This window comes from Octopus sinensis, linkage group LG15 (assembly GCF_006345805.1).
Source record: "Octopus sinensis linkage group LG15, ASM634580v1, whole genome shotgun sequence".
Classification (NCBI taxonomy): domain Eukaryota; kingdom Metazoa; phylum Mollusca; class Cephalopoda; order Octopoda; family Octopodidae; genus Octopus; species Octopus sinensis.
In genome coordinates this window covers 5,461,727-5,489,226 of record NC_043011.1, presented here as the reverse complement: position 1 = coordinate 5,489,226, position 27,500 = coordinate 5,461,727, and the positions used below count along the sequence as shown (strand labels likewise).

Here is a 27,500-nt window from a genome sequence, read left to right as displayed (position 1 = left end):
GCCAGTAAGGCAACGCTGGTAACGAGGACACTTGAGGGTGAGTCAAAAAGTAATGCCATTTTGTTTAGGACAGGTATAATTACCAGCACAGGAACATGTATCATACATCAAAATGAAGCTGGTCCTCTGTGAATCACATCCCTATTTCTCAATATAGTCACCGTTTCTCTCAATAACAATGTTCCACCTTCGAATGACATGTATTGCTGCCCCGTAAAATTCTGTTGACTATTTTTTGAGCCATTTCTTCACTACAAAGTCAAAGAGACAACACCTATCAAAGGGTCATAGCAGGTGATGAAACATGGGTTCATCATTATGAACTGGAATCAAAGAGGCAGTCAATAGAATGGCACCACTACCGAAAAAGATGCAAAAGTCAGCTGGAACAATCATGGAGACTGTCTTTTGGGATGCTCAAGGTGTTATTCTGGTTGATTTCTTGCCAAAAGGAAAAACAATAAACTCATAATAAGCTTCATTTTGCTGTTTGATACATGATCCTGTGTTGGTAATTATACCTGTCCTAAACAAAATGGTATTACTTTTTGACTCACCCTCATATATGTATGTATGTATTCTTTTTTCTTTTTTTTCTTTTACTTGTTTCAGTCATTTGACTGTGGCCATGCTGGAGCACCGCCTTTAGTCAAGCAAATCGACCCCGGTATTTATTCTTTGTTCCCTTTTTGCCAAACTGCTAAGTGACGGGGACGTAAACACACCAGCATCGGTTGTCAAGCAATGCTAGGGGGACAAACACAGACACACAAACATACATATACATATATACGACAGGCTTCTTTCAGTTTCCGTCTACCAAATCCACTCACAAGGCATTGGTCAGCCCGGGGCTATAGCAGAAGACACTTGCCCAAGATGCCAAGATGCAAGCCAGGAGGCTGCACCAGACTCCAATCTGATCTGGCAGTGTTTCTACAGCTGGATGCCCTTCCTAACACCAACCACTCCGAGAGTGTAGTGGGTGCTTTTTACGTGCCACCAGCATGAGGGCCAGTCAGGCAGTACTGGCAACAACCATGCTCAAATGGTGTTTTTTACTTGCCACCTGCATGGGAGCCAGTCTAGTGGCACTGGCAACGACCACACTGGAACGTTGTTTTCCATGTGCCAGTAAGGCAGCGCTGGTAATGATCATGCTTGAATGGTGCTTTTTACGTGCCACCAGCGTGGGAGCCAGTCAGCGGCCCTGGCAACGATCATGCTTGGATGGTGCTTTTAGCGTTCCACTGGCACAAGTGCCAACCAGGCGATACTGTCATCGGCCACGTCAGCGATAAATTCGACAATGCAACATACTTTCTGATATATGAAAACAAATGGGATTGCTATGCCTTGAAGGCTTCGTAACTCTAGATATTTTTTTTTGCATGAGGATTTACTTGATGTTAAACAACAACAATCGTGACAGTCCCGTATGGGAATTACACCACCGCTGTTTAGCCCTAGGAAGCATCGAACGCTTCCTGTCGGCTTTGACACATTTTCTGTGTCCTTATATTTGTGAAGGGGAGGCAAGCACCCCTACCAGCCAAGATTCACACCTGAGGACATGCATGTTTCTGGGTCTTAACCCATCATCAGCCCAGGATAGTGAGATCTGCTGATTGAGGAGCCTGTCCAGCCTTCACAAATATATATATTTACAGTGAAATCTATTCACTGGTTACCGTAATCAGAAATATTAAATTTCTAAATGTCTCAAAGTTGACATTATGCAACCACTCTATCGCTCCACCACCACTCATGTCTCTTTGAGACATTTAGAAATTTAATATTTCTGATTACAACAACAATGAAACCAATAAAAGAGTCTAAAATCAAAGAATCTAAGAACACAATTATCAACAGGAAATAAAAGAAAGGAGAGTATTGTAGTTTGTTTGAAGCATTGTGTATTGTTTGTAAAAGAATAAAAAGTTTTGAATGGTACAACAATGCACTATAATACAAACAGTGGGCTATAGTAACTGATGTAATTTAGTCATCCATATATATATATATATATAATTATTTTTATCACTCGCAAATTACCTTTAGCCCTCTTCTTATCATATTTCTATTGATATAAACTTTGTTTTGGTTAAATTTGAAAATAATAGTTTTTGAAAATAACTTTGTCGTCATTAATCTAGTGTTTGAACATGAATTAGTATGAAATTCTGATGGAAAATGTTAATTAAAATAATTTTACAACAGGTGGTTTGTAACATAGAAGCAGGAATGGTTTCAGGTAGGTTAGCATCAAAAAGGTTAATTACCTACATATATAAGACTGGGCCTTCCACTTTAGCTTCCAATAATCTCAGGTGAGACCCTCAGTGAGTTATCACACCCACATACGAAACAGTGCTGCTACTACACAGGAGTCACAGACGTGCAGACACCTTACACTCACTTTACTGATTGGCGTGAAATCACTCACCAACAACTACATATCTTTAATTCAGTTAAGAGAACGAGGTCATTTATACACAAAACTTCCCACAGACAACTGGTCTTCAACTCTTCTGTTATGGCCTTGAGGATTAGAATACATAGGAAATGATGAGAACCTACATACAGGCCACATTCCTTTCTCACAGAAACCTACCTAGGCACTGTCGGGTTGCTCTTCAGCACTACAGGCAACATGTAGCCCAGTACAACCTGTCACATGGTCGGGTCATCAGTGACTAGACTGGCAACCCTATCAAGCTTGCTTACTGAGGAGGGTGGTGTTGGAAACCCTGCAGGACAGAAACTAAGGCCCGTCAAAGGGCAAAAGAACTACTGTGTAGTCAATGGCCAATTCAACAATGTTTGGTTATGAAGCATGTGTGAAAGTTTGTGTGAGTGTGTGTGTGTGCACGTGCATGTCAGTGTATGTGTGTGTGTGCATGTGTGTGTCTGCATGTCTGTGTGTGTGTGTGTGCACGAGCGTGTGTATGTGTATTGTATGCGTGTATTTTTGTGAGTGTTACGTTTTATATATTGTGCAAATTTTTTAATTTTTATTTACTTCTACATCTCTGAATTTATTTTATTCTCTTATCTCTATTTTATCTTCATCTCTCTCTATCTGTGATTGAGGTATCTGGGGGTACACCCTATTTGGCATAATGCCCATGCCCTGCATAGCTGGAATGGGATAGACAGGACTCCCTGAGCCGAGGAGAAGGCAGCCTGCCTAGGAGAAGGAAATCTCTTATAAGAAAACCAGCTGTGGAACTGAAATACCAAGTTGGAGTCTGGCATGGGATAAATTTACCTCGTGGCTTGTGATGGTGCTTCGTATGTAAAAATACCCGGATGTAGGACTGGCGATCCACTTCTGTATCACCTACCAAAACAATTACTATGACGTTCCCTTGCAGCACCAGAATTCAAGCTCCTGCTTGTTCAGTTCCATATTCTCACCTTGTTTCCCATGAAATATACGACCAGCTACCTCTAAACTCTTTAGAGCAGGTAGCTGTGAAGAGATAGAGGTAGATGCAGGAACAACAAACAAACCTATGAAGTGCAAAAGACCTGTTGTCTACAGCACTTTATCAAAGACAAAGAGAAAACAAGAACTTCACTGTGTAAAGAACAAAGGTGATATCTTGAGCATCCAAGAACACAGGCATCATCACTCTGACACAGACTTGAAGTACACCAACCTTGATAGATACAAACTTATTACGACCTCTGCTATCAAAAACTCCTAGGGCTCTACTATAGGTGGTGTTGGTATTCTCTTGTCTCCAAGAGCCTCAGAGAACCTGCTCTCTGTATAATCGTTGCCGAGCTGAGTAGTAACCCTCAAACCATATTCATTGCGTGTTACTGCCCAACTTAAACAAGTAATGAGAAACTTCCAGACGACTTCTACTCCAATCTGAAGGGAGTAATAGAAAGTTTCCCTTCCCACAACTTCCTTGTTATAGCAGGTGATTTTAATGCCCCAAAAGGAGACTAACCAGAATGGGATAGAGCTGATTCATTCTGCTCATGAGTTCCAACTTCAGATTGCAAACACAAGGTTCATGAAACACCAAAAGTGTTTGTGGACATTCCAGCACCGATCAGGGTTTTATTCACAAATTGATAACATACTTGTGAGGAGCAAGTGGAAGAAGAGTGTCCATAATGCACAGGCATACTCCTCCTTCGCATCTATTGACTGAGATCATAGAGTTGCTTCCATATGCACCGTTCTCAGCCTTAGATCATCAAAACCACCAGTCCCAAACCTCATGAAACAGGTGGACTGGTCCAAAGTAACATCAGATAAAGTCTTAGTGCACTCATTTGCAGTAGATGTTAAAAACCGGTTTGAAATGCACTCAGAGAACACTGATGACATTGGCATACAATATCATAACCTCGTATAAGCCACAGAAGAAACTGCCCTTTCAAAACTTCCAAAGAAGGAAAGAATAAAGCACAGATCAATTCATGCAGATGATCGTGTGAGAGAAGCAATTTCACATTGGATGGGCTCAAAGTAGCTCTCAGTAGTTATTTTTTTCTATCTTGCCTTTAACCCTCCAATGCAGAGTATAGGCCACTTATAGTTAAATTCCATGTCGCATAATTTTTGGCTTCTGTACTTATACTCTGCCATGAATGTCCCCCTTTCTCTAGTTCCTTTTGTGTTGATCTACGCCACTAGTTTGATCTGAGTAGTTTTGCTAACAATAAATCTCCAGGACTCAATAACATACCAACATTACTGTGGAAAGATCCGATATTTCATGAAACCTTACTAGGTTTCTGCAGCGACACATATGCACATCATTTGCCTCCATCAGTTTGGTTGAAGGATGGACTTGTCCCTGTCCCCAAAAATGGTGATCTAACAAGTGCAGCAAATTACAGAGGCATTACTCTGATCCCAATTGCAGCAAAAGTTTATAACAAACTTCTGCTTAATAGGATAGTATCTATGCTTGATCCACTTCTTCATAAGAATCAGAGTGGATTTAGAAGGGGCCAGACAACAACTGTTCAAATCCTCTTCATTTGTTGCAAACTGGAGGAAATGAAAAAGCTTAACAAGAGCATCACAATCTGTTTTGTTGACTTTTGCAAAGCATTTAATTCCATCAGCAGAGATCTTATGTTCAAAATCCTTGCACTCTATGGTGTTCCTCCCAGGATTGTTGCTGTATACAAACACCACAGCCACAGTTATATCTCCTGATGGAGAGACTGATTTCTTTGAAGTCAAAGCAAGTGTTCTGCAGGGTGACACACTCGCTCCTTTCTTGTTCATCATTGTTCTCCACTATGTTCTACGCATTTCATCCATTCACTTGTATAGGTTTACAATAGAAACTCTCTGAGACGACAGGTTTCAGGCACCAGAATCCTGTTGAACTACATAAAGCATTAGGGACAGAATCCTAGCTGATTCTTGCAATGAATACATATAAAGCAAAATTTTTTCATGGACCCTTAAAATAATACTGTGAATCCCTAATTTTCTAGTTTGATTGTGTGGACCAAAAATCTTATGTAGTCTCCCTGGGGCCTGAGAGCCACTGACAGAGTTCCTTGTGCCATTTGTTCCAGCTCCTTGTCCTTTCTTCACATCCAGCACCCCTCTCTCTCTTCCCCTCTCTTTCTCTCACTCTCTCTACCTCTGTCTACCTACCTACCTACCTATCTATCTATCTATCTATCTATCTATCTATCTACCTATCTACCTACCTACCTACCTACCTACCTACCTACCTACCTACCTACCTATCTATCTATCTATCTATCTATCTATCTATCTATCTATCTATCTATCTATCTATCTATCTATCTATCTCTTAGAGACAAACACTTTCCTCTCTGGTCAATCTCTCAACTTCTTCAAGTATCACTTGAAAAGGAAAGTGAGAGTAGAGAGGCAAGTTTTGTCTAGCAAATGTTTAAAAAAAAGATGGGTGAATGTAGCAAGGATGGCACGTACGAATGACGAAGCCACCTTGAGCATAATCCTATGAACCCGGAAAAATTTAAAACAGTGAGTTACTTACTTGCAAATAAATGTGTTAACACGTGATATTATTGACCGAGGTTACCGTGGTCTTTTCGGTAGGCTTTTCTTTCCACGAATAAACCTTATTTGCTTCCCCCTTTACACTTTACATCATGACATTTCTGTGATACACGATCCCTGTTGATCGTTTTTTTTTTCCTTCCAAAAAGAAAAGCTCTACTTTGTAATTTATCCCGTCTGTGTGGCTAATATAGAAACATTATCTATCTATCTATCTATCTTTGTCTAGTGAATGTTTAAAAAAAAGATGGGTGAATGTAGCAAGGATGGCACGTATGAATGACGAAGCCACGTTGACTATGATTCTATGAACCGTAAAAATTAATACAGAGAGTTGCTTATTTGCAAAAAAAAAAGAAAGAAATATAACATGTGACTTCATTGACCGAGGTTACCGTGGTCTTTTCCGTAGACTTTTCTTTCCACGGGTAAACCTCACCTGTCCTCCCCTTTACACTTCATATTGACATTTCTGTGATAACGATCCCTATTGATCAAATTTTTTTCCTTTCCCTCCCCCACCTTTTTTTTTTTTAAATTTTATCCCCCCCTTTTTTGTCCTCTTTCTTTCCTTTTACGATCCCTTTTGATCGAAAACCAAACCCCCTTTTTTTTACCCCCAAAAGAAAAGCTCTACCTTGTAATTTGTCCTGTCTGTGTGCAGCCCTGTGTGGCTAATAAAGAAACATATCTGTCTGTCTGTCTGTCTGCCTTCCTGTCGGTCTGTCTGTCTGCCTGTCTGTCTTCCTCAGTCCCGGCCTTTCACTATTTCAGTTGTCATTAAGTGTTTAACGCACAGCTTTTGTTGTCCCCGAACTTTCCATTATGTCTGTACTTCTGTGAGCACATGTATGTGTATGAGTGCGTGTGTGTACGCGTGTACGTGTATGTGTGTGTTTGTGCGCGCGCGAGGCGTTTATATCCGTGTATAAATTGTTTACTAATCCGGTTTCACTTACCAAGTAACTCGTCCTGTCGTCTGTGATCTTCACTCTCACATTTCTCTCGTCCTGCTCACACCTTTTCCATCAAAAGAACCGCCCCCTTCCCTCCCTCCTTGCATCTTAACAAGCAATTCCTTCCGACATCATCACCCCCCACTCCTTCTTTTACCACTCTTAGTCTTTCTTTACCCTCCTCCTCCGCTATTTGTCTTTCGACTTTTACAGGCCTCTCCTACTGCTCCCCCACCTCCGCCTCCCTTATTGCTCTTGTTCTCTCTCTCTTTTCCCCTCCTTCACTCTATTTCTCTCTAACTCCCTACCTCACCCTCACACAAATTCCAAATTCCTTTACCTTCCCTTTCCTTCGTCTCTTCTCTCTTTGCCTACTTTTCTTTCCCCCCACACGAAATGCTCTTATTTTCTCTCCACCCCCTCTCTCTCTCTCTACCTCACTTGAAGCAAAATTTTTTTTTGCACTCTCCTCCCACCTCCTTCCCCCCCCCGCAACATTTCCCTTCTGTCACTCTTCGTCTCCAACTCCCAAAATAAAACGTTGACCTACATATTCCCTCTCTTACTACGTCCGGCGGGTTTGAACGTGGACGTGCTAATTATATATCGGACGGACGAACGGACGCACGCACAGATAGATAGATAGATGGCCAAGAAGTTAGGTTGTTGGGCTCACGATCGGAAAGTCGTAAGTTCGAATCCTGGACGGAGCAGTGCACTGTGTCCTTGAACAAGCATTTCATTCACGCTGTTCCAGGTTACTCAACTGGAAACGAATCTCTCTCTCTCTCTCCCTATCCATCTACCTATCTATCTCTCGGTCTATCGATCTATCGATCTAACCCAGCTGTCACATCCTCGATTTTCCACTTGATATGTAAAAGTGGGATGCAGGCCATAAGACATGAGTGAGTAGAAGTGGTAAGAGAGCAGGTGTATAGTTGAGGGTTTGGGCCCAGCAAAGTGTGGCGTCCTCGGTTGAAAAAGTGTTGCATTTCTTCAGATTTGGAAGTGAAAACTAAATCGGTTCTGGTCAAGTGGAGAAGATTGAGAAACTGAAAGAATGGCAGAGCCAATTTGATATGTCTAGAATGAGAGGAGAAATAATGGGTATGAAAATATAGAAGTCAGTAGGATTTTCTTTGGCGGACGGGCAGATGAAGGTTGTTGATGAGGAGGCCGACGGACGTATCAGATAAGGCTGAAGTGAAATCTAGGGCGAACAGTTTACATCACTTCTTAAAGCACGTGGGTTTGTTTATGTTTCTAAACAAGATCGTCGCTCTCCGTAAAAAATTACTATTTTACTTATGTGGGGTGGAGAGGAGATCTTTTGAAGTTGGCGTAAAAGTGAAAGAGAGAGAGGGAGAGGGAACTTATCTTTTGAGGTCGACGTGAAGCGGAGGAATTGATGTGTGTGTATTTGATGGGACGTGTGAGACAGAAAGTGTGGTGTGTAAATGCACGCCGACTTCAAAAGATCCCCTCTTCCCCCACGGAAAGCGACGATCTTGTTCAGAAACATAAACAAACCCATGTGGTTTATAAGTTTGTTTTATTTCCTAAAGGACCTGTTCTGATCGGAGGTAAAATTTCATTAGTCTAGAGAGAGGTGACGACAGCAACTGGTGTTTGTATGGCGATTTAGAGTTGCGGTTTCGAAACCCGAGAGGAAGACTGTTACAAAAATTTTCGAATTATGCCTGTTATAGCTGGTTGTTGTTGTTGTTTTTTGGGTGGGGGATGTGCAGAGAAATTGAGTTTTTTTTTCTTCTTTCTAAAGGATATTCAGCAGTGGTTTATATTTTTAATGAGTATGCGTTCCTTATTCAATCGGAATTGGGTTGAAGTGTTTCCGGTGCATTGATAGAGAGGGAGACATTTGGTATTTCTGATTTATGTCTAGGCGTTTGCTTACTGGAATATTTCTGGTCGTGGGGTCCCAGATTTGTCGCCTGTGTACCGTCACTCTGTCCTCAAGGTCAAACTAGTTTGACTTATGTAGTCTCTATCATGCCCACCACATTTAAGGACATAGATTTATTCGATTTTTTATGGTAAAAGTTTGACCTGACTTAAACTTATATGTTGAGCCCATGCAAGTCCCGCAGTTAGGGTGGTTGCATGTTTTGACTAGTGGGGTTGTATTTTTGGTGAGTAACCTTTTTAGGGATTGCGGTTGTCTCTTGCTTTTAGTAATCCTATGTGTTTCCAATGCTTTTTCATTCGCAGGTCATTCATAAGGAAAGGTATGTTATGGTGGGTGATGTAGTATGCTTTCATGTTCCTCAGATTGTGTGTTGATATGTAAGATAAAGTTTGAAGTGTATCATGGGATTTTCTTGTTTACCGTAACTCTTGGATGTCTATCGTTTTTGGACGTTCTATTCCGTTCTTGATTAAACTGGCCGAGTATTTTTTTTTCTAGTAATGTGTTTTTAAGTTCTTGGAGTCGTTTATCTTGGGTTTCGATGTTTGATGCGATCGTGCAAATTCTTGCTAAGATGAACGGTATATTTATTTTCGTGTTTTGGGTGGCAGAAAGAGAATAGGAGATATTGTTTTGAGTCCGTTGGCTTTTAGATGTCGGTTTCATTTTCAGTATCTCTCTTTATGATTGAATATACCCAGGAAGGGTAGCTGTTTGTGGCTGTATTCCATTGTAAATTGGATATTGTGGTTAATAACGTTAAGTTTTTTTTTCATTCTAAGAGTTACTCAAGGTTATGCGAACACAGAATGAAATAATCATCTAGATAGCGTTTCCAGTTGGTGAGTAAATATTTTTGGAAGTTGTCTCCAAATTTCAGTCTAGTGTTTCGTATATTTGGACTTCCAAGTATGTCATGACAAGTTTAGCAAAAGTAGGGGCTACCCTTGTTCCCATTGCAGTGCCCGATTTTTGTCTATAAATGTTCTCGTTAGAGTTGAAGAAGTTGTTCTGTAAGATGAATTTTATTCCTTCAATGATGAATCCTTTTCCAATTCGATCAGGAATGTCATTTGGGGATTTTTCCAGCCTGAAATATATGGCTTCTATTTGCAATGAATCGAAGTGTAGAGGTTTATTGCATCGAATGAAACCAAAAGGAAGTCCTTGCTGGTTTTGTTCGGGAGATGGTTTTAAAAAGTTCAGATCACCCCTTATAAAACTCGGTTTATGTTAGAGAATAGGTTTTAGGAGGACGTCAATGAAGTTACTGAGTCTGTTTGTCTCACACGAGGGACCGGCCACGTCAATAAAGTTACTGGGTCTGTTTGTATCACACGAGGGACTGGTCTCATTTTGAGATCTTTCGGATGTGGAAAATTTATGACTAAAGAAGTTGATTTGCTACAGGCTTCGTTTATGGTTTTACTTCTGTCGATTTTGGAAAGTCCATAAAAGTTACTGAACTGTCCCTTGAGGGACAGACTGACAGTACACAGGCAACAAATCTGGGATGTCACTGACGATTCTAATGCCTCAGAGGTGCTCTGCGAACCAATCAGCCAAGCGGCATCCCGTTTGACCAATGTACAGGGAAAGAGAGAGAAAGCAGAAGTAAATAACATTACTGGAGGTGCAGGTAAAAGAGTCGGTGATGGATACCAGTGAGGATAGTGGTGTTGGAGGGGGTAGAGGCAGGTGTGACAGCGTGTGCAAGAGCATGGGAAGGGGCCAGGCTGGGAGGTAGCGTAGGAAAGAAACTATGGACCAAGAGATCATGCAGATTATGGGCTCGTTTGAAGGAGGGAAGGGGTGGGTTAGGGAAGATGTGTCAGGTGGAGGGGTCAAACTGGAGTCGCCGAAAGGCTCGGAGAATGGTTCGTTGGAGTGGTAGGGTGGAGGGGGGTGGTTGAGAGGAAACGGGAGACGAGTAAGGGTGGGGCGGGTGCGAGGAGAAAGACCAGAGGCACGGTCCAGAGATCGTGTCCGAGCAAGGCCAGTTTGAATATTGGTGAGAGGATATACACTTGGGTGATGTGGCGAGCCATGAGTTAAGACTGGGCCTCAAAGTCATGGTCGTGGGAGTAGGGGATGGAGAGCTTTTTGTGGGTAGGGTGTGGGGGTGGAGAAGTTAAGGTGGGAATGTGAGTCTGAGTGTTTGTAGTGGACGGAGGTGGTGAGAGCGGAGTGATGTATGCAGACAGAAATATCGAGAAATTCGACGGAAGAGTTATACGTTTTGCGATGAGAGCAAAAAGAAAATAAACGTTCTGTATAGTTGACAATACAAGGGAAGTAACTTTTACAATAACAAGGGACATAAATCAGTCTCTTAAAATTAACGAGACATTTGAAAGGAAAATGAATCGAGGGCAAAAACATATCGATTGGAAACGGGTCGTAATGTTGAAGGGATTACTTGGCTTCGATTCCAGTTTCCAACAAGGAAACTTCAAAGGGTTATTCGACAATCAAGAAATAACTATCGAACATTAAATCACCTTAAATAAGGAAAGGACATATTACATAATACCTTCCCAGACATCTTCCTGCACAAAGCAAAAGGTGAAGTGGTCATGGCTGGAATGTCTTTAATCAAATGTTGGACAGGTTAAACAATAACGATAACAACAATCTTATTTCTTTATTGCCCACAAGGGATTAAACATAGAGGGGACAAACATGACAGACAAAGGATGAAAGGCAAAGTCGATCTCTGTGGAATTTGAACTCAGAACGTAGCGGCAGACGAAACACCGATAAGCATTTCGCCCGGCGTACTAACAATTCTGCCAGCTCGCCACCTTATAACGATAACAACAATCTAAAAGTCTTCCAATCACAGAAGAGACTTCTATGTCAATAATTCATAACTTGGGTGACAGCGCCCCCTTGTAGATACTGTGTGCTCACAAAGGGTAGCAAATGTCAGGGTGAAGTAAGCACGGGGTGTTTAGCAGGGCAGTGATTGTTCACAGAAGGGAAATGTTTGAACCACGTAACAGGTTGGATGGGTCTGCCACAGCATCCCACCGCTTGTCGTGGTTTTTTTGTCGTCTCCTTCATGAGGTTCAAAATTCTGACATCAGTTTTCATCGCTTCTTCCCACGTCTTCTCTGGTCTGCCTCTTCCACAGTTTCCATTCCACTTGGATCTCCTGACACTTCTTTTGGCATCATTCTTACTTATTTCTTGTCCATAAGAATGCACTTGTCTCTCTTGCACACTACATTAGTGCATTATTTACATTCAACGGATATTTGTCCTCATCTTGTTTGTTTTTAACACAACATTTCGGATGATATATCCTCCAGCCTTCATCAGGTGTCATGGGGCAATTTCAAACCTGGGTTCTCATTCCTAAGGTATTTTTCGATGTTGTTGTTATTGTTATTATTATTATTATTATTATTATTATTATCATTATTATTATTATTCAGATCACTGCCTGGAATCGAACTCGGAATCTTGGGATTAGTAGCTTGCGCTCTTAACCACTATGCCATATGCCCTGAATAATAATGATAATACTAATACTACTACTACTAATAATATCGAAAATACCTTAGGAATGAGAACCCATGTTCAAAATTTCTCCAAGACACCTGATGAAGGCTGGAGGGTATATCAGCCGAAATGTTGAGTTAACAACAAACTAGATGAGGACGAATATCTGTCAAATGTAAATAATGTAAATAATTCCTCATCTCTTAAATATAGAACTGTATTAACTACATTAGTGGTTCTCAACCATTTTTTCTTTGCCTAAGGACCCCCTGAGATTCCTATTTTACTCCTCTGGACCACCATAGCCATTCGATGTATATAAAAAAAAATCTTGCTGTATTTTTATCATTAAATATTATTAGGAATTGTATTTTAAAAAGTATATTGTGGAAATATAACCAGTTTCTTACAGATAAAGTTTAACAACAAAATCTTATGAGAACCCCCAAGAACCGTGTGTACTCAGGTTGAGAACCGCAACAACACAACATCTAATTCCTTTAGCATTTAAACCAACCAAATCCATCCCAAATATTCTGCTAGATCTGGCCGTTCACACTTACCCTACAATGTCATTCTAAAATTAAACACTCACATCATCAAAATGTTGAAGCTATGAGATAATCCAGGATTAACTCAAAACACTGAATAAACAAGGATTACATTTGACAGAATAATCTGAATGCTAAAGGGTTGGACCTAGTTTTCCTTTCTCTTCCTTCGGACCACATGATAACCATTATACATCCAGCAGAGTATGTTTGATATATTTCTCTCCAGTCACAATCAGGTTATACGGTTAGAGCAAGCTATCACGCTTGCTCTAAAAAAGTATAGCTTCGTAGTAACATGTACCATGCTTTCACTAAGTGTTTTAGGTGCCTGCGTAGTTACAAGCTGACATAGACACCTTCTTGCACTCACCCACCCATCCAACTCACCTCTTCACCCTTGACCTAGCAGAACATCCAGAAAAAGAGAGAGCTGCACCACCATTAACTGAGTAAACTGGGGCAGTGTGAAATAAAGTGTCTTGACCAAGGATACAAACTAACACAGAAACTGAACCCACAAACTTGTGATCACGAGCCCAGCATTTTAACCACAACATACAACTATACACACACACACACACAAATAAATAAATGGATGTGTGTGTGCGTGTGTATACATATACACACAAATCTTAAATGCCATTTGTGTTTAGCTTTGTTAACTACAGTTCAAAGAGACGGATCCATAGTTATAAAGTGGATTTGGTATTTGCATATCTACAGCATCCTACCAACACTTGGAGTCTTCAATTTTGTTTATTTCACTGTGAACTCTAGGTTATCGCACCTAGCCAATTTTAGCATCCTACAGGTTGATGTGTCTTGATTCTTGAGAGTCTAACAAAATTATTCATACATGGTCTGATCCATAAGTATCCAGATTGCTGCTATAGTGACGAAGCTAAAACATGGAGAGTCAAGCCACTTGGCACACAGTGATCTTCAACACTGCTATGCATGTGCACTAAGTTTTAACATTCAAGCTCATTTCCGCTGGTTACAGCAGTGCTTGGAAGGAAGGTGTGTAGTGTGTGATCATCACATTGACGATGACAGAGAAAATTGAGCAGAGAATCTGCCTCAAATTTTGCCAATAGCTTGGTGATACTTGCTCAGAGGCATATGCATGATTTACAAAAAGTTTTTATCATTCTTGATACAATCAAAGAGATTTTGTGCAACTGAAACCCAAGTGTCTTTTCGGTCAGCTTGAAAGCAGCTTTTGGCACAAACTTGGCAGACATGCATCTCATACACAAACCTTCAGTGATAATGAATTGAACTGAACTGTAACTAATCTGCACATCCTCTGATAACTCACGGATGGTGACTCATTGATTTACCCCCACAGCTACACGCACATCAGCGATGTTTTCCTTAGTTCTGCTGGCTGAGTGTCTCTCAGAACGTTCATCAATATCAACATTTTTTCAGCTATCTTGGAAACGTCTGAACCACTCGTACACTTGTGTGCAGCGCATACACTTTCTGCAACTTTGTGTAGGACTCCGAGCAGGTATCACCAAGACAACTTTCTCTCTCATGGTCAATGCAACGATCACATACTACACACCTTCCTGTCAAGCACTGCTCTAAACAGCGGAAGTGAGCAAGAACCTTGAAACTTAGTGCACATACACAACAGAGTTCAAGGTCAATCTGTACCAAGTGGCTTCACTCTGCATGCTTTTACTTCGTTACTATGGCAACAGTCCGGATACTTATTGATCAGACCTCATATGTATGTATCTATCTATGTATGCACGTATATATGTATACATGTATGTATACACAAAGACATACATACATAGAAATACATATTATCATGGTTAACACTTTAACTTGGTCCAAAGCTAATGTAGAAGGCATTTGCTCAAGGTACCACAAAGTGGGACTGAACTTGGAACCATGTGGCTGGGAAGCAAACTTATGCATGTGTGTATGTATGGATACATGGCCTGATGCATATGTATGCGAGTGTGTGTGTGTATGTGTTTTTGTGTGTATATGTTTTTGTGTGTATATGTTTTTGTGTGTATATGTTTTTGTGTGTATATGTTTTTATGTGTATATGTTTTTGTGTGTATATGTTTTTATGTGTATATGTTTTTGTGTGTATGTGTGTATTTTCATTGGACAGTGAGTAACACCCAGCTTGTACTCATTTCCAGCTGAATAGACTAAAGCATCATGAAATGAAAGGAAATGCCTTGGCCAAAGACACAACAAGCTGCCCTCTTCAGGAATTGAACCAATGACCTTATGACCATGAACCAAACACCCTAGCTATTAGGCCACAAGCCTTTACACACCAACCTATGAAATAGCCAAAACATAAAAGAAAAATGAAACACCCTTTAGATAAAGTATTTGCTTTTAATTCTTTAATAACGAAGGTTTCTAGTATTAAAAATCAGGCACCCAACCACATTGAGTGCAAAGTTTGCATGTGTCTACATGGGAACTTTTGTTCTCACATGTGGCCTTTCTATGCAGCACTTCTGTTGGTAAATAAACATGAGTCGCATCACAGTGAGGAGGATTTTTTGTGTACTTGCAATTACAAATCTGGTACAGGCTTTGGGATTCCGGAACAACCCAACGAATAGGTTTTATTCCTGTCCCCTTGTGCGAACCTACAATGAGAATTTACTTGCAATTAAAAACAGTAAACTGTCATTTGTGCTTTGAATTTTTTTCGATGTTGTTTGTATTTGTATTTTAAAAATATTGTATGCATGTGTGTATATTTTCCTCTTCTCTGTTAGGAAGCACAAGCATTTATGCACACATGTACATGCACGACAGAAACTTCCACCGACTAAATTCAATCAGAAGGCTTTGGTCAGCCTGAGGCTGTAACAGAAGACACTTGCCCAAGGTGCCACACACATACATACATACATACATATATATATATATATATATATATATATATATATATATATATATATATACACACATATATGCATACTAGTGCAAACATGCTATCTTAAGATGGCGTATTTTACATTCTAACATATATGTGTAATATATATACATAAGTAAACATATAGAATGCAGTAATTAAGAATGGAGCAGAAAAGTCTTCACATCTGATATGGAGTAGCCGAAATATTTGCAAACTCCATAGTCCGATAGTATTCACGGTCATATGTGCTATTGCAGCCTTTTTGTAACTATGGCAAACAACAGCATTAACAGTCCTCATATCTTCAAATGATATAGCTCCAGGAATATGATATAGTAAAGCTCTCAGATAGACTAGCTCTTGTTCCTTTGGTGAAACAAAATAGATACACCCAATTGAGTGTGTTATTATTTTTTTCTGAGATGCCACATCTTCTCACTATTATTCCATGTGTAAAATTCAGGGAAATCAGTAGAGTGTAAAGTCCATGCAAATGAGTGGATTGCTGGTGGTGCCCGGTTGACTCACATCCATTCAGTGAGAGTGGAGCTGTCGTGTGTGTGTGGATAACGTGTTCAATATCATCATCAACATTAAAGTAAATGTATTGCTGCTGGGGTAAATGAACTGTAAGCTGTCTGATTGCAGGATATGAACCCTGTAATTTGAACCCCAAAATCCTCCAGACTGCCCCTGATGAGGATACATAGTGGCCAGTGATATGATATTCAATTTCATCTTTGTGTGTTCGTTGTGCATTGGTTTGTCCCCTAATATTGACTGTCACCCGATCATGACCTTTGTGAATGTATTTGCTAATATATTTAACTGATTCTACAGATTCACTCATCTCTCATCACAATGACCTCCCTCAAAAGAAGAGAATATGGTAATACTGAACGATTATCTAATTCATCATTAGACTTTGTAAATGTAGGAGAAAGGTAGAAGAGTCCAGTTTGCTGGACATTGTTGTAGAGCTGAAAACGAGGCAATTTCTACTCTTCTCCTCTGGAAGCCATCCACTCGCAATACCAGAGGGCGCACACTCTCCTACCCTGATGTAATCTCCAGGGATACAGGCATCCAGCAACAGGACCTCCGTAATGCCATGATGGACCATGAAGTCTGGCGTAGCATGGTAAATTCCATTGTCTCGACCACGATCGAACAATGATGATGATTGTAAATGTAAAACCATTATTTCAACGTCAGTAAAGTGTATAGCCATTATAACTGTGTCATGTATTTTCCAGAAAGTCTCTAGGGAAATGTCTTTTACATTTCCCATCAACCATACATGTTGCTTTGGGTTTGTCTCTTCCACATGGTCCATGTAGCATGCTTTTGGTGACATGTTGAAACAGAATTGGTTGTGTTGATGAATTTAGAAGTTCTGCATAAACAAATTCATCATAATGTTCAGGATCTTTTTTTACTATGAACAACATATGACAATGGGGTAGTCCACGCTTTTGAAACTCTATAGTCCACATGTACCCTGCAACCTCTCCCAAAACATTCTTCTCCAAAATATCACACAAGAGATCCCTAAGTGTCATATTAAATACTCTGTCGGTTAAATCTTGTCTGTCAGCTGGTGTCTGTCCTGGATAAAGTTTGTCTGCGATAGCCGTCGAGCAACAAAAATTCTGACACAAATGAAAATTAAATTACGGAGATGTACTTGCATAGCAAGTGACTTGATCTGAGATCGTGTGCTGAAACAAAAACAATTGCAACGTGGAAAATGATTGTAAACCATTTAAGAACACACAAAAAACCGTTAGATTCACTTCAACATTTAAATTTAATTTGTGTCAAAATATTTTTGTCGCTCTGAAACTGCGACCTGTTCACTGACAAAACTTCATGCTGCATAGATGCATCTTCCACACTGCAATTGTTTTTGAAAAATAAATGTTGAAGTGAATCTAATGTATAATCTAATACACACACACATATACATATATCTATTTATATATATGGAGGCGCAATGGCCCAGTGGTTAGGGCAGCGGACTTGCGGTCAGAGGATTGCAGTTTCGATTCCCAGACTGAGCATTGTGTGTGTTTATTCAGCAAAAACACCTAAAAGCTCCACGAGGCTCTGGTAGGGGGTGGTGGCGACCCCTCTTGTACCCTTTCCTGACAACTTTCTCTCACTCTCTCTTCCTGTTTCTTGAGTAATGCTGTGATGGACTGGCGTCCCGTCCAGCTGGGGTGGGGGAACACATACGCCACAGAAACCGGGAAACCGGGCCTGGCTAGGCTTGATGAGGGCGATGTTTATTGTTTATATATATATATATATATATATATATATATATATACACACACATACACATATACTCTTTACTCTTTTACTTGTTTCAGTCATTTGACTGCGGCCATGTTGAAGCACCGCCTTTAGTCGAGCAAATCGACCCCAGGACTTATTCTTTGTAAGCTCAGTACTTATTCCATCAGTCTCTTTTGCCAAACCGCTAAGTGACGGTGACGTAAACACACCAGCATCGGTTGTCAAGCAATGCTAGGGGGACAAACACAGACACACAAACACACATATATATATATATACATATATACGACAGGCTTCTTTCAGTTTCCATCTACCAAATCCACTCACAAGGCATTGGTCGGCCCAGGGCTATAGCAGAAGACACTTGCCCAAGATGCTACGCAGTGGGACTGAACCCGGAACCATGTGGTTGGTTAGCACGCTACTTACCACACAGCCACTCCTGCGCCTATAATATAAAGAAACCACAAAAACCCTCAGTAACTCAGGATTTTGTGGATGAAATACATAAATATATTACTAATGATCCAGGAAAGCAGAAACCTGGAAGATGAAATACTACAAAGCAGTTATTAACGGAAAGTGCATTTGATATTAAAAAAACAATGATGAATTAATAATTCTTATATTCTTTTACTTTTTTCAGTCATTTGGCAGTGGCCATGCTGGAGCACTGCCTTTTTAGTCGAACAAATCGACCCCAGGACTTATTCTTTGTAAGTCTAGTACTTATTCTATTGGTCTCTTTTGCTGAACCGCTAAATTACGGGGGATATAAATACACCAACATTGTTTGTCAGGCGATGGTGGGGGGATAAACAGACACACAAATACATACATACATACATACATATATATATATATATATATATATATATATATATATCTATGACAGGCTTCCAAATTCACTCACAAGGCTTTAGTCGGCTCAAGGCTATAGTAGCAGACGCTTGCACAAGGTGCCAGGCAGTGGGACTGAACTTGGAACCATGTGGTTGGGAAGCAAGCTTGTAACCACACAGCCACTCCTGCACCTAGAATATTAACTGAATAAGATATATTAACTGGGAAAATAACACACAACTAAACATAAGCTTTAATAAAAACGATTGGTGGAATTATGATGTAAACACATGCTAAAATCCCTCATAACATTTCTATTTTTATGAATTTTTACAAATTTTTTTTGATTCTGTCATTTGCATAACAGAATTGATACAATTATGTGAAAAAAAACCCCCTTTTTTTAAAAAATCTGATTACTATTACAAACAGCAGTACCATTCTTCAACCAAATACATGTCGTTGATTGGCTGAAATTATTCAAATACGACAACTTTAACACGAAATAACTTCTAAAATATGAAATTTTGTCTTTGGATTTGGTTTGCAACATTCTTTATATGAGTTCGTGTGTTGAAGCATATTCTGTTGTGTTTGGGGAGAGTCATTTTCTTTTTGTACCTTATAATTTAACACACTCACCAGTAAAATTTCCACTTATTTCTTATTTTTCTAAAATTTTCGTTGCGTCTTGCAACCTTTTCAATAGTCTTGACTCAGAGTCAAGACTATTGAAAAGGTTACAAGATGCAACGAAAATTTTAGGAAAATTAAAATAAGAAATAAGTGGAAATTTTACCGGTGAGTTTGTAAAAAATGTTCAAAGTAAACCGTGTTCTGCACAAGACATTCCACCAGTATACAAAGTTTCAAACTGTTTAGTTAGAAATAATAAATTAAAAAATCTGTGAGCCAAAATGAACAGATCTCATAATTCTGCCAAGTGAACACTAAGCAATAAATATTTTTAGACGTCTTATTTCACAAAAGCAAACCAGATTGTAAGATTGAACTGCCAAGTAAAAATTTCAAATAGCATTAACAATAATTTTTGTTTTCCTACATGTGCATGCAACATGTATTTTGGTCTGGAAAATGCAACAACCGGTTAATGTGTAACTGGGCATGCATTACAGTGCATTACAGAGAAATACCTTTTCTTTTAAATATATTATACTAATGATCCGATATATCATCATCATCATCATTTAACATCCGTTTTCCATGCTGGCATGGGTTGGATGGTTTGACAAGGCGTCGAGCTGGCAGAACCGTTAGCACGCCGGGCGAAATGCTTAGCGGTATTTCGTCTGCTGTTGCGTTCTGAGCTCAAATTCCGCCAAGGTCGACTTTGCCTTTCATCCTTTCGGGGTCGATAAATTAAGTACCAGTTATGCACTGGGGTCGATATAATCGACTTAATCCCTTTGTCTGTCCTTGTTTGTCCCCTCTATGTTTAGCCCCTTGTGGGCAGTAAAGAAATAGGTTCGACCAGGGCTGGCAAGGTTGGGGAGCTGCATAAGACTCCAGCCTGATTTGGCTTGGTTTCTGTAGCTGGATGATGGCCTTCCTAATGCCGACCACTTTACAGAATGTGCTGGGTGCTTTTACGTGGCACTGCACGGGTGCTGGTGACGCATGGGCATTTTATATGGTACTGCATGGGCGCTTTTACATGTCACCACATGGGTGCTTTTCACCACCAGAGGGGCCAGTCTTAACACATTTGTGGCATATATATCATCATCATCATCGTTTAGCGTCCGCTTTCCATGCTAGCATGGGTTGGACAGTTCAACTGGGGTCTGGTAAGCCAGATGGCTGCACCAGGCCCAGTCTGATCTGGCAATATTTCTATGGCTGGATGCCCTTCCTAACGCCAACCACTCCGTGAGTGTAGTGGGTGATTTTTACATGCCACCGGTACAGGTGTCAGACGAGGCTGGCAAACAGCCATGATTGGATGGTGCTTTTTACGTGCCACCGGCACAGGGGCCAGGTGAGGCTGGCAACGGCCACGAACGGATGGTGCTTTTTACGTGCCACTGGCACGAGGCCAGTTGGGGCGGCGCTGGCAACGGCCACGTTCGGATGGTTCTCTTACGTGCCACCGGCACTGGTATCACAGCCGCAATTTCCATTGATGTTGATCGATTTCGATTCTCACTTGCCTCAACAGGTCTTCACAAGTAGTTTTGTGTCCCCAGAAGGAAAGGTATGCATAAGTGGACTATATATATATTAAATCAAAATAAGCAACAGGTTATCAAGTAGTGATGCAGTACAACCATTTCTGGAAACTTCCATTTAATTGAATAATGCAATCATTACAACAATTTAAATACAATACCCGTGCCAGTGGAGCGCTAACAGCTCCATCCGAGCAGGATCACTGCCAGATCAGCTGTCTGGCTTCCGTGCCGGTGGCACGTAAAAAGCACCATTTGAGTGTGATCATTACCTGCGTTACCTTACTGGCACGTGAACAAAACATTCGAGCAAGGTCATTGCCAGTGCCGCTGGACTGACTCCTGTGCAGGTGGCACGTAAAAAGCACCATTTGAGCCTGGCTGTTGCCAGTACAGCCAGACTGGCCCTTGTGTCGGTGGCATGTAAAAGCACCCACTCCACTCTTGGAGTGGTTGGCATTAGGAAGGGCATCAGGTTGGACGGTTCGACCGGGGATCTGGGAAGCCAGAAGGCTGCACCAGGCTCCAGTCTGATCTGGCAGTGTTTCTACAGCTGGATGCCCTTCCTAACACCAACCACTCCGTGAGTGTAGTGGGTGCTTTTTATGTGCCACCTGCATAGGTGCCAGGCAAGGCTGGCAACGACCACGATCGGATTGGTGCATTTTACGTGTCACTGGCACGGAAGCCAGTCGAGGCGGCACTGGCATCGGCCACCTTCAGATGGTGCTGCTTACATGCCACCGGCTCAGGGATCACAACTACAGTTTCCATTGATTTTGATGTCGGTGTACTTGACTCAATGGATCTCCTCAAGCACAGGGTCGAAATGGTGTTTCTTCACTTGCCACCTGCACAGGAGTCAGTCCAGCGGTCCTGGAAACTGCCGGGTGCCAGTCATAGGATTGGTTCAATTTCGATTTCACTTGCCCCAACAGGTCTTCGCAAGCAGAGTTTAGTGTCCAATAAAGGGAGGTTGGCATGGGTGCCTATTGTCGGATAAGGTTCGATTTCGACTTCGCTTGCCTCAACAGGTCTTTGTGTGTCCAAGGGAGGAAAGACATGCATAAGTGGGCTGGACTCACTTGTCCTGCCTGGTCTTCTCATGCACAGCCTATTTCCAAAGGTCTTGGTCGCTGGTCATTGCCTCGGTGAGGCCTAAAGTTCGAAGGTCGTGCTTTACCACCTCGTCCCAGGTTTTCCTGGGTCTACCTCTTCCACGGTATCCCTCAACTGCTAGGGATTGGCACTTTTTCACACACCTATCTTCATCCATTCTCGCCACATGACCATACCAGCGCAATCGTCTCTCTTGCACACCACAGCTGATGCTTCTTAGGTCCAACATTTCTTTCAAGGTACTAACACTCTGTAGAGTATGCACACTGACATTACACATCCATCGGAGCATACTGGCTTCATTCCTCGCGAGCTTACGCATGACCTCAGCAGTCATGGCCCATGTTTCACTGCCATGTAGCATGGCTGTTCGTACACAAGCATGGCTAGATACATACACATACACACATGTGTGCGTGTGAGTGTGTGTGTGTGAAGTATCAGTCAGCACAAACTGACTCTTACATCTTAGCCGGTTTTCTCTCAGATCATCTCATGCAAAAGCCATGTCCCCAAAGCTGTCCTTCCTTCCTCCTTCTTACATTTCCATCTCACCAGATTCACACCATTAATAATTAACAGACCTACACCATAATGCCAATACTAAAATACCTAACTACAGAAAAAACTTTACTAATACATATTAATGTATAAAGTTATCAATGAATACATATAAATATATATATATATATAAATTTTCTCTCACCATCACACCATGGCTGTCTTCGACTGAGTCCACAAGCACACCAATATTTCACTGTACCAGGTTTAAGATCTCTCACATTGCAAGGGCCATACTGCAAACAAATACAGTTGGAAATCAACAGAAATAATAATAACAATAACAATAATAATATTAATAATAATAATAATAATAATAATAATAAGAATAAGAAGAATAAGAATAAGAAGAGCACCCAGGGAGCGCAAACCTCTGTCAAGGCAACACCAACATCCTCTCAACGCCAGAGATGATTTTTTAAATGAGAATCTCCTAATGTAATAATGAAGGTAGTATTTTTATATATGTGTGTGTGTATATATATATTTGTCCATAATCACGCTGGATGTGGAGGAGGAAAATAGTAATTCAGTGAAGGAGAAGTAGTGAGAGTAATAGCTGTGACTGAGAGGGAATGAGAGAAAGAAATAGCAATGAGAGAAAGGAAGGGGTGAAAAAAAATCAGCATTTCAACTCTGTGTGAGTATATGTGTGTGTGTGTACGTGAACAAGGGAAGTATGTGAATGTTTGTATGTGGGATTATTATGTACCTTATTTCATACCTTATTTATAAATAAAATACTACAATTAGCTGTCATTATTGATGGCACATGGTCAGCTAGTATTTGAAGTAAACTCAACTGCTCTCACAAATGAGAATACTAAAAAGGAACCTGACCACTCAAAAGTTAAGTAAAAAAAAAACAGGAAAAATAATCCAGAATCCTTGTCTGGTACAGGATCAATCCCTAAATATATTCAGTTTGTGCCAGTCATGAAGCCAAACCTCCCTGAAAGTTTCTTCTGAATCCATCCAGTGGTTCTTGAGATATCTTGTCCACAGACAAACAAACACAACTGAAAACAATACCCCCACCATCACTAAGGAGGAGGTAATAATAATAATACTCTTTTACTTGTTTCAGTCATTTGACTGCGGCCATGCTGGAGCACCGCCTTTAATCGAGCAACTCGATCCCGGGACTTATTCTTTTGTAAGCCTAGTACTTATTCTATCGGTCTCTTTTGCCGAACCGCTAAGTAAAGGGGACATAAACAAACCAGCATCGGTTGTCAAGCAATGCTAGGGGAACAAACACAGACACACAAACACACATATATATATATATATACATATATACAACGACCTTCTTTCAGTTTCCGTCTACCAAATCCACTCACAAGGCTTTGGTCGGCCCAAGGCTATAGTAGAAGACACTTGCCCAAGGTGCCATGCAGTGGGACTGAACTCGGAACCATGTCGTTGGTAAACAAGCTACTTACCACACAGCCACTCCTGCACCTATAATAATAATAATAATCCTTTCTACTATAAGCACAAGGCCTGAAATTTGCAGGGTGGGGACTGGTCGATTGCAGCGACCCTAATGTTTCACTGTACTTAATTTATCCAGCCAGAAAGGCAAAGTCAGCCATGGTGGAATTTGAACTCAGAACGTAGCGGCAGACGAAATACCACTAAGCATTTCATCTGGTGTGCTAACAATTCTACCAGCTTGCCACATTCATAATAATAATACAAAATCTTTCTACTAAAGGCACAAGGGGGGAAATTTTGTTAAAGGGGACTAGTTGATTACATCAACCCCAGTGTCTGACTGGTATTTAACTTATCAACCCTGAAAGGATGAAAGGCAAAGTCGACCTTGGCAGAATTTGAACTCAGAACATAGCAATGGACAAAATTCTGCTAAGCATTTTGCCCTGTGGGCTAATAATTCTGCCAGCTCACCCCCTTAATAATAATAACAATGGTTTCAAATTTTTTGTCGCAAGGTCATCAGCTTCAGAAGGGGCTCAGTCAACAATAACAACAACAATAATAATAATAATAATAATAATAATAATAATGATTTCATATAGTACAACTCATACTCTACAGCAGTGGTTTTCAACCAGGGTTCCGCCAGTACAGTGCAGGGGTTCCGCAAGAAGTTACAAAACTGCTAAAATCGGTAGTAATTTAAAATTCTCCTGTGCAGATATGTGTGCATAAGACTATCAAATTATTGCACAGGGGTTCCTCGAGCCAGTGGAATGTTTCCTTGGGGTTCCGCTCCAGCAAAAAGTTTGAAAAGCACTGCTCTACAAAATTGCTTGGCAACCTGAGGCCCACAGGCCGCATGCGGCCCACTTGATACTTTCTGGAAGTATTGTTTAATTTCGAAATAAAATTGTTTGTGTAAAACATTAGTTTCAAAATAAATTTAAAATTTCTAAGTGGCAATAAAGCAATAGCAGACAATTTTATAATTTTAAACAAACGAAAAGTATAAAAAAATTCTTGATTCTGTAATTTGATTATTGGTGCATCAAGTATACAAGCGACCTTCAAAAAACTTTCTGTGATTAAAGTGGCCCTCAACGTAATTCGAGTTGGCCAGGCCTGCTCTACACAATCATTGCCCAGGTACTACTTAAGAAGAGTGGTCCCGGTGCGCGCACTCGCGCTAGCTAGTCGTGAATAGTCGATCCTTACCTTGTATTTTTGTTTTATTTATCTCGTTTAAAAAAATTATTTATTTTCTGTTTTATTCACTTTGCTTAGGTAGTCGTTGTAGGATCGACTATTCACGACTAGCTAGCGCGGATGCACGAGTGCGCGCACCGGAACCATTCTTCTTAAGTAGTATCCATTGCCCAGTGCTAAACACATAATTTTTTTTTTTTTACTCTAGGCACAAGGCCCGAAATTTTGGGGGAGGGGGGCAGTCGATTAGATCGATTTCAGTACGCAACTGGTATGAGAAATATATGCATGTATGTATGTATGTATGTATGTATGTATGTATGAATGCATGTGTTTATATAAACAATTCTACACCCACAAAACATAATAATGCACACACCGGTACAATAGAAGCTTGCGTGTAAATACAGAAAAAAAATGATGACGATGATGATGATGATGATGATTCGATGAAAACTCTCAGCTTATTTTGCAGGGTATGATGGAAAGTGTCAGCTGCCCGACAAAGGCGACACTTGTTTACCGATCGTGCTTCGAGAACCGTGCGGAGCTCTTGAATGATGACGAGACGTCTACGATGATGAGAGTGATGACGACTATGATGGAGGAGGAGGTGGCAGTGGCGGTGGTGACGACAACGACGACGATGATCATGATGATGATAATAGCGATGATGGCGGGAACGACGTAAGAGACATGCTTGGACAGGGACGGTGTAGAGAGATAACGAAGGAGATGGTCACACACTAGAATTTTATCTTACGTTGAGCCGAATTCACAATCTGCTTTCAAATTCCGACTGTTATTCCCGTTCACCATTTACTTACAACATGAAAAAAAAAAAAAAACATACAAGCGGGAACTAAAATCCAACAGTTTCAACGGAACCATTGCCAGACAAGAACCGAGAGAGGTTTTGTGAAACCATAGCGACAGCGCGAAAATAGTCGCTAGCAGAATACTGAGTTACTTCCCTTATGTTGTGAACTCTCCATAATGGGGTAACAGGGCAAACCTTTTTGTCATTGAGTTGCGTTGTCCCTAAGGCGTAGAGCTGCAGAATAGTTAGCAGGCCAGGCGAAGAGTCGGGAAAAGTTTAAGGAAAACATAACACTATTTACAAAAGATACAGTAAAAATGGTTTAAAGGCCGGGTAGCGAGTAAAAAAAATATTACGAGAAAGAGAAATCTAAACAAATAAACCATACGGAAAGACATGCACACCCACCCCAGTTATACTTGTACCGAGAAACAGTAGTGTCTCCTAATTATAATTGAGATAACCCCCAAAACACCCCTTTATCGCGGATGTTTGTGAGGCTGGGTGTACTGGAACACTTGGACATCAACTCTCCCGGGTATCACTTCATTCGTGAGTGAGACGGGTGGGTGGCGGACGAAGTCAAATACCTCCTTGTCAGAAGCCCTGCTCTCGCGAACATCTCAAATGTCACAATTTGAAAAATGCTATTTAGCGACAGGTTTACGGTATTTCGGTATCATATTCTATTCAGCTATGAATGCAGTAACCAACTTCCATTTCTTCCACTGCATTAAGGACGAGTGGCGGAGGGAAAGCGCTGCTAACGAGTGATTTTAGTAGTGTCAAACCAAAATATGGAGTTGTGGCCCCTCATTTATTATACATTGGTTCCATGTTTACTTCTCAACCGTGTTGTTACATAATACTGTCTTCTAGTAATACCTATTTCTTTACTACCCACAAGGGGCTAAACATAGAGGGGACAAACAAGGACAGACAAACGGATTAAGTCGATAATATCGACCCCAGAGCGTAACTGGTACTTAATTTATCGACCCGAGGAGGATGAAAGGCAAAGTCGACCTCTTGTAATACCAATAGCGCCAAAGTACCGCAGTAGTACATTCTACAAAACAACGGGTCATAAGGCGAAATCAACAGGGCGACGAACTGG

At 40.8% G+C, this 27,500-nt stretch overlaps 2 protein-coding genes across 2 annotated transcripts in view; both read right to left on the bottom strand.

The window, feature by feature from the left end:
• The window catches only part of LOC115219826 (oxidoreductase NAD-binding domain-containing protein 1), a 40,156-nt gene extending 37,727 nt beyond the window's left edge, over positions 1–2,429 (bottom strand). Inside the window, exon 1 of the mRNA XM_036509427.1 lies at positions 2,287–2,429. The gene's annotated coding sequence lies outside the window, so the exon portion shown is untranslated. The remainder of the gene's footprint in view (positions 1–2,286) is intronic.
• A 12,917-nt stretch (positions 2,430–15,346) lies between these two features.
• Positions 15,347–27,500, bottom strand: part of LOC115219940 (CDGSH iron-sulfur domain-containing protein 3, mitochondrial) — a 13,212-nt gene continuing 1,058 nt past the window's right edge. Inside the window, exons 2-3 of the mRNA XM_029790243.2 lie at positions 23,057–23,147; positions 15,347–15,623 (exon numbers count right to left, since the gene is read on the bottom strand). Coding sequence (XP_029646103.1) covers positions 15,394–15,623; positions 23,057–23,147 — 321 coding nt within the window. The 3' untranslated portion in view covers positions 15,347–15,393. The remainder of the gene's footprint in view (positions 15,624–23,056; positions 23,148–27,500) is intronic.